This window comes from Corylus avellana, chromosome ca5, assembly GCF_901000735.1.
Source record: "Corylus avellana chromosome ca5, CavTom2PMs-1.0".
In the NCBI taxonomy this organism is placed as follows: Eukaryota; Viridiplantae; Streptophyta; class Magnoliopsida; order Fagales; family Betulaceae; genus Corylus; species Corylus avellana.
In genome coordinates this window covers 2,329,323-2,341,495 of record NC_081545.1, presented here as the reverse complement: position 1 = coordinate 2,341,495, position 12,173 = coordinate 2,329,323, and the positions used below count along the sequence as shown (strand labels likewise).

Here is a 12,173-nt window from a genome sequence, read left to right as displayed (position 1 = left end):
CTTATATTTAGGAAAAATCTTAAAAAAACTACAAAAAAAAATCATTCACATCAGCCTCCTTAAATATAATCTACACCATTGGGTTTTACAGTGTTATACATTGGAAAATACTGAAGCAATCCAAAAGATTATTATATTCATAAAAATAAAAATAAAAATAAAAAATTTATATTCTCTCTCCTCTCTCCTCACTCCTCACGTCTCTCTCGTAGGCTCACCAAACGAACATCAAAATCACCACCACAAACTGCAAAAATGATACATAAAAATCAGACATCAACACAATTTTTGTTGCTTTTTGGTAGGTAAGAAAACGAGAGAAGAAAAAAAAGGGTCTTTACGAGGTAAGACACAACAAAAGAATGTATTTCCTCTTCGTTTGGTTTTTGATTAGATTCAGGTAAACTACCTACTAATGTAAACGATTTGACAATAAAGAAACCATTTTGCTGAAGAAATCGTAGACGAAAATGAGAGATGGATGGTCGTAGACGGACGAAATCGCAGACAGGCAAAATCACAAATGAAAACGAAATCGCAGACGAACGAATTCGAAGAAGAAAATGACGAAATCAAAGAAGAAAAACATCCAATCTGATGGACACTTGAAGGAGAATTTGTCTTTTGCTTTGATAGGTATTGTGTTCATTGAACAATCCAATCTATTATGTACTTGCTAGCAAAGATACTGTGTAAGCAACGTCATTGCATACGTCTATTAAATTTGTATTCACTTTGAATATATATATATATATATATATATATATATGAACGTTTCAGAGATGGGTTGGGCTTTGATTTTTCATTAAAAAAATACTAATGGAGATTACGATCAGAATTAGGAAGACTTGAAAGTTGGAACCACTTTAATTGTACCCACTCTTTTCTTTGTTAGGGATATTAAATTTGTGCTTTTGGCTTGGAAATTCTATTAAATTTGTGCACCGAAGAAGAAAAGAGCTTCAATGAAACGGCTGTCAAAAGCCATTAAAAGCTCAAACTAAAGAGATACTTATCTGATTGTTTAAATTCACAGCACATATTCTTAAATCACGTGTTCTTACTCTGTTTTTCTAATGATTAATGAGAGTTGGGATGAGTATTAAAGGAAAAAATTACTTCACCGCCCATCGTTGTCGTCGCTCTCTGCCGTCCTTAGCAAACCCATAGTTTTCACATTCAACTTTTATTTCTATATTCCTTGACGGCAGCTATTGATTGGAGAGTTGCATGCATGATTGAAATCTGTTATTGTTTCTGATAGTATATTTTTTTGGCTCAATATAGAACTCAGAGAACTAAAAATTCCTCCTTTTTTTTTTTTTTTTTGTTGGTAAGTAGAAGTAAAAATATTAGTGATATTTAAGATCAGTAAGTTGTGGTCATTTCTACAGATTACCACATTTATTGGGGTGTGTTGACTGTCAGTAACATCAGATTGGTTGTGGATGGATGTTCTTTGAGACGTTAGAGCTGGGAATTGGGAATAAAAGTGATATCTTATGGTTGCTATGTGCTTTTCTTTTTTTTAAACAATGGGAATTTTTGTAGTGAAGTACATGCACTGCTTCTATTATAGTTTGGTGTCCTGATTCAGAATATAGTGGCTCTGCTCGAACCATTGTTTTTTTTTTTTTTTTTTTTTTGGAGAAATCAATACATTGTTCTTATGTATTGATAACTTTTGCTTTTGAATTTCTAATTGTAGAATGTGACATTTTCCATTGAGAATCATTTAAGTTAAAGAAAGCAATATCCATGTGTGTGTTTTCCATATTAGGTTTGATTTATTTTCCATGTTAAAATATGTGCATTTAGGGTTTGATTGATTACCATTCTTCTATTCTCTCTACTTACCACAGTTTTCTTATAAATAGGGGTAATTAGTATTGTATAAATTATCAAGAGAATAATAGCACAATGTGGTCATAAAGGGCAACTCTCATTATTGGTGAATGTAGGCCTCTTTAGGCCAATCCACCTCAAATTTTCTATGTTCTCTCTCTTGGCAAAATCGCGTATAAAGTCGATTTTGCCGATAATTCCATCAAAACCCCACATCCCATTATTATTGCACAATTATACACAGAAAAAAATACGTAAATACGTAAAAGCTTTTTTAGGCTCTGCAACAAAAGTCAAATGGTAAAAGTTTCACATGTATTTGATTATATTTTCTCTCTATTTTTATTAAATGTTGAGTGAAAAATTTTCTTCTATTTTGTATTCCTAAAAAAAAAAAGATTTTGTTTATTTTGCTTTGTATTTTTTTTTTTTAACGTTCAGAATTATATAGGTTTTATTTGTATTAAAATATGGTAGATAATTTATTTGATTGCATTAAATCTTAATCTTTTATTTTGTATTCATAAAAAATATTTTGTTTATTTTCAAATGTTCATAATTATATGACCTTTAGTAGGTCTTTTCATTGAAAGAGTCACAACTTTTTTTATCCTACATAAAAAGTATAATAGAAATGCTTTTAAATTTTAAAATTAAAATATAATGAAAAATCTCGCGCATACGCGGGTTATGCGCTGGTATAAATAATGTGAGATCAAATTTTGCTTTCGTGGGGTGTGTATATATGTTTGTGGGAACTGGGAAGGGATACATGTGTCATTTAGTTTATTATCGTTTTGTGACTAGATAAATGGAAAACATTTCTCTACCAAGTACCAAGCCAATCGAAGCAAAGAATGTAGACATTTGCATCTACTCTGGATGAGAGTATATTCGGAAAGTATAAGCTTTTGAGTATTTCACCACCTGAACAGCTTGGGACTTGGTTTAGGCTGTATGAGTTTAATTTATAGATTGACGTTTTTTTTTTTTTTTTTATTATTTTTTTTTATTTTAATTTTATCAAATAACGGGTCAAATGAGTTGTGTTTTGATCAACCCAGCACAACTTATTTATTGCAGGTCGTATCGAGTCAACTCAACATGACACGTTTATCAAACGGGTTGTACTGTATCACCTGCTTATTTTAATGAGTCATATCAGAGTTAAGGAGTTTGATTCATTTAGGTAGACGGGTTGTATTAGGCCTGACACTTAAAGAGTTGGCAGATTGACCCAAATCTAACACAATTTGTATTGGTCATTGGAAATTTTTTTTTGATACAATTTGGCTCCCCTAAAGCTAAATTCCTAGTTTCGTTCATGCTTGGAATGGTTGTTACGCAAGACAAAGGAAACATAAAAGTAAAGACAGAAAATAAAGATAAATTGATAAATTCCATTTTGATAAAAGTCTTGTTGGTGAACAATGGAGTTTTGGCAACCTCAAGGCCAACAACCTAGCCAAGGTCAGTTTCTCTTCTCAAGGCTAATCGGTTGGATGCTTGGTATATCAATAGAGACCTGCTATCCTTTCAATTATTGTCTATATCTTTTGTTTAACTCTTTTTCAAATTCACCACTACACTAGATTTGAAAAAAGTATGGATGGAGTTGGATAGGAGAAAGAAAAATAGCATTTCTCATATCAATATGGAGACTACCGCTGCCAAGCATGAAACGTGGACCTTGAATCATAGGATTGCTGACTTGTTAGGATGTGCTGATTTAGTGATGAAAATATGAGATGTAGTGGCCATGAAGAAGCCCATCGACTTGCAAATGAAGCGTTTTCTCTTAGTGATGAATATGTTCTTTTGGAAGAAGTTCTGTGTATTTTTGATATTGTGTCTTTTGAGAACAGTAGATAAGTAGGTTTATATATTTATGAGATGCTTGAAGGTATTAAAAAAAAAAAAAAAAAAGAGTGGGTTTGAAGAGAAAATCCTTGTTCAAATATTAAAGAGTATTTACAAAAAAGAAAGATTGAAAGAAGGATACTCTTTCCCATATGTCAAATATTAAAATTTTACGAGTTAGTTCCTTTCCAAGTTCAAAATAATGACATTTTCAGAATAGTGTCATTTATTTTTATATGGAATTGTTAGATGTGGTAAATGAAGTCATTTATTTTCATATTAAATTTAGTTGAATTTTCTCCCATGATCAACAGATGCAGACTATAGCAAGTCAAACCCTTGGGCAGCAGTCAAAGTATCAAATGGATGCAGAGTATATTAAAATTTTTAAATGATGATACTTTTTTCATAATTATCACTTTCTTCTAAAACATCTATCCTTTTGACTAAAGAACATCATTCACCAACTTGTCTAAGTTGATGGATGAAGACCCATGTGGCCTAGTGGCCTCTTCGGCCAATTTTTTCCACTCCATGGCCTTTTCCTTCATTTTCTTACCCTTGTTTCCTTCCATCAATTCTCTAACAATCTTCTCCACTTTCCATCTCTTGGCACCATTATCAATCTCAATGCCAATGCCCCATTCATTGCAAGCACACTTACAGTTTGTTTGCTGATCCCCAAAGAATGGACAACAAATCATGGGCACACCTGCACAAACACTTTCAATAATCATCGAATTCCACCCGCAGTGAGTTAAGAACCCTCCAATGGAAGAGTGGTTAAGCACTTCCTCTTGAGGGCACCAACTAACTATTAGTCATCTTCCTTCAGTTTCTTCCAAGAACTCAGGTGGCAAAATCGCTGAATCACCAACAACTAAATCAGGCCTAATTATCTACAGAAACATGAACTTACTATTTGCAAGTCCCCAGCCAAACTCAACTAATTGCTGTGGTGTCATGACACTAATGCTGCCAAAGTTCACATAAATCACTGAGTTTGGTGCCTTAGAGTTAAGCCAATTAAGGCACTCCGTTTCTTCTTTCTACAAACTATACCCAGTTGATTTCAGAGGGTCTTTCGGTGAGTGATTAAGTTGTAGTTGCTGAGGGCCAATGGCATATACACAAGGAAACTTGGGGGAGAGAGCATCCAAAACCTCATGCTCTAACGCGTCAAATGTGTGAACAATAATTCCTAAAGCTTTAGGAGCTCTCTTTACTGCTTCAACGGTCAGTTTGAAGACAGGATCATTTGGATTTGTAGTAATAAAAGAATTTGGAAGATCCCTCAATCAGATATCTCTCATACCTAAAATCCAGTCTATAACTGTGTCTAGAAACCCATTTGTCAGAAAACTCTCATCTGCAAAAATAAATAATTTTTTTTTTTTAGTTTGGAAACTTGTAATCAATAATAATATCAGAGATAATCTATGATTTCTGAAGGGTGTTTCCCTTTTGTGTTATACCTTTAAGGGGTGTGAGGCCTTTGTCCCTAAGACGGGGAAACTGCATAAAACCCATTAAGCTGCAAGCAGAGACAGTGAAGAGCACTAAAATAGGGATTCCAAGCTCACTAGCAGCAGTGTGAGTGAATGCCAGGAAACCATCTGCAATAATGCAAGTCACAGGAGGATTGTTTGAAGAAGTTGCAGTAGTGTTGAGTTCGAGAAGGATGTCTGAAAATGGAGCCAGGAAGTTTTCCATAAGGGATTCGCTAAGAGCATCAATGTCTTGGGTAGCGTTGGAATCCGATGGAGGAAGGCTGTCTGGAATGGTTTTGAATTGGAAGTCAGGCAAGCCATCCAAGGACTTGGGTCCTCCAGATTTCAGAAAACGTTGATGGTTGAACTCTGTGTTGACAAATGTTATGTGAAAATCTTTGCCGTGGAGAAGCTTTGCAAATTTGAGCATGGCCTTTATGTGGCTTTGAATTGGGAATGGAATACAAACTGCATGAGCCTTATCAGCTTCTGCTATCTTTGAATCCATTTCCTTCTCTCTATCTCTAGTGCTCTGTGAATATATATGTTCCATGGTATATATATGATCACCCATTTTATCAACCTATCTATTCATCTCAATTCTGGCTACAATTCGGACCTTATCCTTTACATATCATTTACCAGTTACAAGACAAATTAACCAGAGGCTTCCAGCTCCTTCAAATGGGTAACGTCATTGCAGACGGCTATTATTAGTCCAAAATGTCATTGTAAACGTCTGCATCTTTGGAAAAAACACCCTCAAACAGTCAAACGTCTCCTTCCTATCTGTTTCCTGAGACCCAAAGTGAAAGACCGTTTTAAAAGAAGCTTAAGGCAGTTCAACATTTTTTTTTTAAATTTTATTTTTCAAATGATCTGGACCCCATATTTATTTTTTTTAAAAAATTAATAAATTTATTTATTTAATGAATGAACCAGATCATTTGAGAAAATGAATTTGAAAAAAGGTATTCAGATGTCTAGTATTATCCGTCCGTATGCTAAAATCTGATATATATATATATAAGGTAAGTGAAAAGTCTAAACCTATGTCAAAAAGTTTTAGAGTCTAAAAGTGTGTTTAACACTCAAAAAGTTCGTTTTAAAAAAAAAAAGAGTACATGATTGATAAAATAAATTGAAAGTGTTTTTAAGGGTCAAAAAACCCCAAAAATGGCCAAAACACACTTTTGACAAACAAAAAAAATAAAGTTTTTGCTAGAAAGCATTTTTTAACTTAAAAACTATATTTCTCAAATATGCTATTATTTTTTAATATTATTCAAATAACAAAAAAATAATTTTGATGAGGCTGCAAGAAGTGCTTTAATTAATTATTTAATGGGAAAAATATAAAAAACCCCTCATACTACCAGTTGTTTGCAATATAGCCCACAAATGTTCGAAAGGTACTAAAGTAACCTCCAGACTGTCAAAATGTATCAAAAAGACCACTTTATATATATATTCTTTTAACAAAGAAAATAATAAAATAAATGTTAAAAAAAAAACCAAACAATTTTTTTTTTTTCCAGTGGAGAATAAAAAAAGAAAAGTTTTTTGGAATAAATAATTAGTCAATATAGTTGACCTAAATTACAAATTGCTTCATGTCGTATTACAGTAAAATCAAATGTATGGTTCTTAAGATATTTCAAAAAAAAAAAAGAAGTACTAAAGTAGTCCATCAAACTACCAAATTGATTTTACTTTAATACGACAGGAATCAATTTGTAATTTAGGCCAATTACAGTGACTAATTATTTATTTATTCCAATTTTTTTTTTTTTTTTTTGTACTTATTTACCCATTGTTTTTTTTTTTTTAAAAAAAATTGTTTGTTTTTTTTTTTACAATTATTTTATTATTTTATTTGTTAAAATAATAAGGGTATTATAGGAATATAAAAAATAAGTGGTATTTTTGATACATTTTGGTAGTTTTGGACTACTTTAGCACCTTTTAAACATTGGAGGCTATATTGCAAATGACTGATAGTTTGAGGGCTTTTTTTTTTATTATTATTTTATATTTTTCACTTATTTAATTTCAAAGATAGAGGCTGAAATCACCTCAACCTATTATTCAAATTGCTATACCTTCCAAAAAGTCTCAATAATTAATAGACGTTTGACACTGCTTGCACAATATCTTTGCCGGCAAGTATATAATATATGGTATCAAAAATTAGAGTCCTTATTGACCATTACCCTTTATAGCAGCAATAAATAAAATTGGTACCTAACAACTACCAATGCAAAATGAGTGTCGGTGGCCTATGTGAGACGACCATTTTGGCATGAACCTCGCTTTCACAAATAGGGGACTTTTTCACTATTATTATTTATACAGAGCAGGTGAGCCGAGCCGCGAATGAAAAGGACAACCACCACGATGCCCACATGGAAGATAAACCCACCCCAGTAATTCAAGCCTCCGACCACTCCTACTTTCGTTGAATGAGTGAATGTCTTCCAAATAAAATTTGCCTAGTCTGACAAGGCTTGTTTTTTTTTTTTTGGAAAGATATACTTTTTTATGTAATATAAATGTAAAAAATGATTTTATATTATAAATTATTTATTTCAAGAATAGAAAATAAAAAATTGTTCGTTTGAACGGCGAAACACCACAACCTTTAAAAATGGGCAACCTCCTCCTAGTCCTAGAAGAACCGTTTCGTCCTATTCAATAACTCTAGTGATGTGTTTTCGTCATTTTATTGATAATTATGAGAAAAGTATTATCATTTAAAAATTTGAATATACTCTGCATCCGTTTGATACTTTGATTGCTGCCCAAGGGTTTGACTTGCTATACTCTGCATCTGTTCATGGGAGAAAATTCAACTATATTTAATATGAAAATAAATGACTTCATTTACCACATCTAATAATTCCATATAAAAATAAATGACACTATTCTAAAAATATCATTATTTTGAACTTAGAAGGGAACTAACTCGTAAAATTTTGTCCCCAAGAAATAGCTCAATCGGCTGGAGACCACGCCTTATGAAGCGGAGGTCACTAGTTCGAATCCCTCGCTCCCTCCCCCTCTTGTGTGGACATGTCAAAAAACTCGTAAAATTTTAATATTTCACGTATGGGAAAGCATATCCTTCTTCCCATCTTTCTTTTTTGTAAATACTCTTTAATATTTGAACAAGGATTTTCTCCTCAAACCCACTCTATTTTTCTTTTCCTTTTTTTTTTTTTTTTTAAATACCTTCAAGCATCTCAAAAATATATAAACCTACTTAATTACCGCGCTCAAAAGAAACAATATCAAAAGCTTCTTTTTAAAGCTTTTTTCAAAAGTATTTTTTTAGCTATTTTTAGGCTTTTTGGACATTAAAAATGCTTTTAATTTTGTTACCAAAGGAGTAATTTTTTCTTTAAACAGACTTTTTGAGTGTTAAAAGCACTTTTAAGCTCCTTAAATGCAATTCCAAATAGGCCCTAAAGATAGTGAGTACGGTTCACTCACCATTTTATTTTGGTAAAAATGGTGAGGCTGAAAATGAAAAATTTTAGACACTCTCACAAAATTGCTTTACCAAAATAACCAAAAACTTGTTTTGGTGAGGCTGCAAAGAGTGCTCTTACCTAGATACTATTTATGTTTTTTGTGGAAAAAAATAAGAATAATGATTGGTATAAAAAAAGGAAAAAATTGTATTGAAAAGTGAAAAATCTTTGTTTGCAGTGATTTTTTTATTTGTATAATACTAAAAAACAAATGATGTAATATAAAAATTGAATATTTTGATGTTAATTTTTTTAAAAAAATAAAATAAATAAGGTGAATAGCATCCAAGAGAGGGGAGGTTGTTAATTAAGTTGTTAACAACGACCAACCCCTTATGCCAAAAGTGAATAGCATGTTTGATGTTATATTTGAGAAATATAGTTTTTAAGTCAAAAAAACTTTTTTTTAGCAAAAACTTTATTTTTAAGCTTTTGCTAAAAATGAGTTTTAGTCATTTTTTAGGCATTAGGACCCTTAAAAGCACTTTCAATTTGTTTAATCAAACATGTACTTTTCTTTTCTTTTTTCAAATGAAATTTTTGAATGTTAAATGCATTTTTAGGCTCCCAAACTTTTTTACATAGGTTTAGACTTTTCACTTATTATTATTATTTTTATATAGTTTTTGTGTATTTTTTTTAATTATAAATCATTATAAAAAAAAAAAAAAAAATCAAGATTTTAGTATACGGACATGTGGGTTAAGCTTCTTTTGGAATCTGTGATTCACTTTGGGTCTAGAGGAAACAGATGGGAAGGAGGGTGTTGTTTTCAAAGATGCAGACATGCGTTTACAAACGTTTGCAATGACGTTACCCATGTGAAGGAGCTGGCAGCCTCTGGTTTAAGTGCATATTGATTTGTCTCGTATCTGGTAAATGATATGGTCAAGGTCAAGGGGATAAATAAAAAGGATTAGGTTCGAATTGTAGCCAAAATTGAGATGAATAGATAGATTTATATATATATGAGAATCATGAGATACCATGGAACTTATATATTCAAAGAGCACTAGAGCACATAGAGAGAGAAGGAAATGGATTCAAAGATGGTAAAAGGTGAAAAGGCTCATGCAGTTTGTCTTCCATTGCCAGGTCAAAGCCACATAAAGCCCATGCTCAAATTTGCAAAGCTTCTTCATGGCAAAGGTTTTCACATAACCTTTGTCAACACTGAGTTCAACCATCAAGGTTTTTTGAAATCCGGAGGTCCCAACTCCTTAGATGGGTTGCCTGACTTCCAATTCAAAACTATTTCAGACAGCCTTCCTCCAACGGATCCCAAGGCTACCCATGACGTTGATGCTGTTTCCGAATCCGTTATGCAAAAGTACTTGGCTCCATTTTCAGACATCCTCCTCAAACTCAACAGTACTACAACTTCTTCAAACATTAATCCTCCAGTGACATGTATCATCTCAGATGGTTTCATGCCATTCACTCAAACTGTTGCTCAAAAGCTTGGAATCCCTATTGTAATGCTCTTCACGATCGCTGCTTGCACTTTAATGGGTGGTATGCAGTTTCCTCGTCTTAGGGAAAAAGGCTTCACACCCCTTAAAGGTATAACACAAAAAGGAAACACCCTACTGAAATCATGGATTATCTTTAATATTATTATTGATTACAAGTTTCCAAACTAAAAAAAATTTATTTCTTTTCGCAGATGAGAGTTATTTAACAAATGGGTTTCTAGACACAGTTATAGACTGGATTCCAGGTATGAGAGATATTCGATTGAGGGATCTCCCAAATACTTTTATTACTACAAATCCAAATGATCCTTTCTTCAAACTGACCGTTGAAGCAGTAGAGATAGCTCCTAAAGCTTCAGGAGTTGTTGTTCACACATTTGACGTGTTAGAGCAAGAGGTTTTGGATGCTCTCTCCCCCATGTTTCCTTGCGTATATGCCATTGGCCCTCAGCAACTACTACTTAATCACTTACCCAAAGATCCTCTTAAATCAATTGGGTGTAGCTTGTGGAAAGAAGATACTGAGTGCCTTAATTGGCTTAACTCTAAGGCACCCAACTCAGTAATTTATGTGAACTTTGGAAGCGTCATTGTTATGACACCACAGCAGTTGGCCGAGATTGGTTGGGGACTTGCAAATAGCAAGTTCACGTTTTTGTGGATAATTAGGCCCGATTTAGTTGTTGGAGAATCAGCGATTTTGCCACCTGAATTCGTGGAAGAAACTAGAGTAAGAGGACTAATAACAAGTTGGTGCCCTCAAGAGGAAGTGCTTAACCACTCATCCATTGGAGGGTTCTTAACTCACTGCGGGTGGAATTCAATGATTGAAAGCGTTTGTGCAGGAGTGCCCATGATTTGTTGTCCATTCATTGGGGATCAGCAAACAAACTGTAAGTATGCTTGCAATGAATGGGGCATTGGCATTGAGATTGATAATGGTGCCAAGAGAGGGGAAGTGGAGAAGATTGTGAGAGAGTTGATGGAGGGAAACAAAGGTAAGAATATGAAGAAAAAGGCCATGGAGTGGAAAAAATTGGCCGAGGAGGCCACTGGTCCACATGGGTCTTCATCCATCAACTTAGACAAGTTGGTGAATGATGTTCTTTTATCAAAAGGATAGATGTTTTAGAAGAAAGTGATAATAACGTAAAAAGTATCATCATTTAAAAATTTGGGTATACTCTGCATCCGTTTGATTGCTGCCCAAGGGTTTGACTTGTTATGGTGTTATGGGAGAAAATCCAGCTAAATTTAATATGAACATAAATGACATCATTTACCAAATCTAGGGCGTGTTTGGCAAATCATTTTGCCTATGTTATTGTAACACACTTAGATTGATTATAGTATAAAGTTTTGAATTTATTGTATTGAAATGTGAAAAGGTTTTGTTTTGTAATTTTTTATTTATTATTTGGATAGTAATAAAAAGTAAATGATGTGATGTAAAAAATGAATAATGTAATATAAAAAGTGAAAATATTTTTATGTTGATTTTTTGGAAAAGTGGTGCGTGAATAGTGGTGTTGATCGAGGGGATGAAATGGTTTGCCAATCACAACCCGAGAACTCGCACAATGACCATCAAGACAAATAAATACAAATAATGTGAGATCAAATTTTGCTTTCGTGGGGTGTTTATATATGTTTGTGTGAACTGGGAAGGGATGCATGTGTCATTTAGTTTATTATCGTTTTGAGACCAGATAAAAGGAAAACATTTCCCTACCAAGTACCAAGCCATTCGAAGCAACGAAAGTAGACATTTGCATCAACTCTTGATGAGAGTACATTCGGAAAGTATAAGCTTTGAGTCTATTTCACCACCTGAACAGCTTGGGACTTGGTTTAGGCTGTATGAGTTTAATTTATAGATTGACGTTTTTTTTTTTTTTTTTAATCAAATAACAGGTCAAATGAGTTATGTTTTGGTCAACCCAACACAACTTATTTATTGCAGATCGTAT

At 33.1% G+C, this 12,173-nt stretch overlaps 2 protein-coding genes across 2 annotated transcripts; one reads left to right on the top strand and one right to left on the bottom strand.

Annotated features, from left to right (window-relative positions):
* Positions 1-4,055: 4,055 nt before the first annotated feature.
* Positions 4,056-5,729, bottom strand: LOC132182956 (7-deoxyloganetin glucosyltransferase-like). The gene is made up of 2 exons (XM_059596329.1): positions 5,181-5,729; positions 4,056-5,074 (listed from the first exon to the last, which is right to left on the bottom strand). Exons 1-2 carry the CDS (start codon positions 5,701-5,703, stop codon positions 5,004-5,006), a joined length of 594 nt encoding a protein of 197 aa, XP_059452312.1. The 5' UTR covers positions 5,704-5,729; the 3' UTR covers positions 4,056-5,003.
* Positions 5,730-9,765: 4,036 nt separating this feature from the next.
* On the top strand, positions 9,766-11,532 carry LOC132182850 (7-deoxyloganetin glucosyltransferase-like). The gene is made up of 2 exons (XM_059596204.1): positions 9,766-10,291; positions 10,395-11,532. The coding sequence occupies exons 1-2, from the start codon at positions 9,766-9,768 to the stop codon at positions 11,324-11,326; spliced, it is 1,458 nt and encodes a 485-aa protein (XP_059452187.1). The 3' UTR covers positions 11,327-11,532.
* Positions 11,533-12,173: the final 641 nt, after the last annotated feature.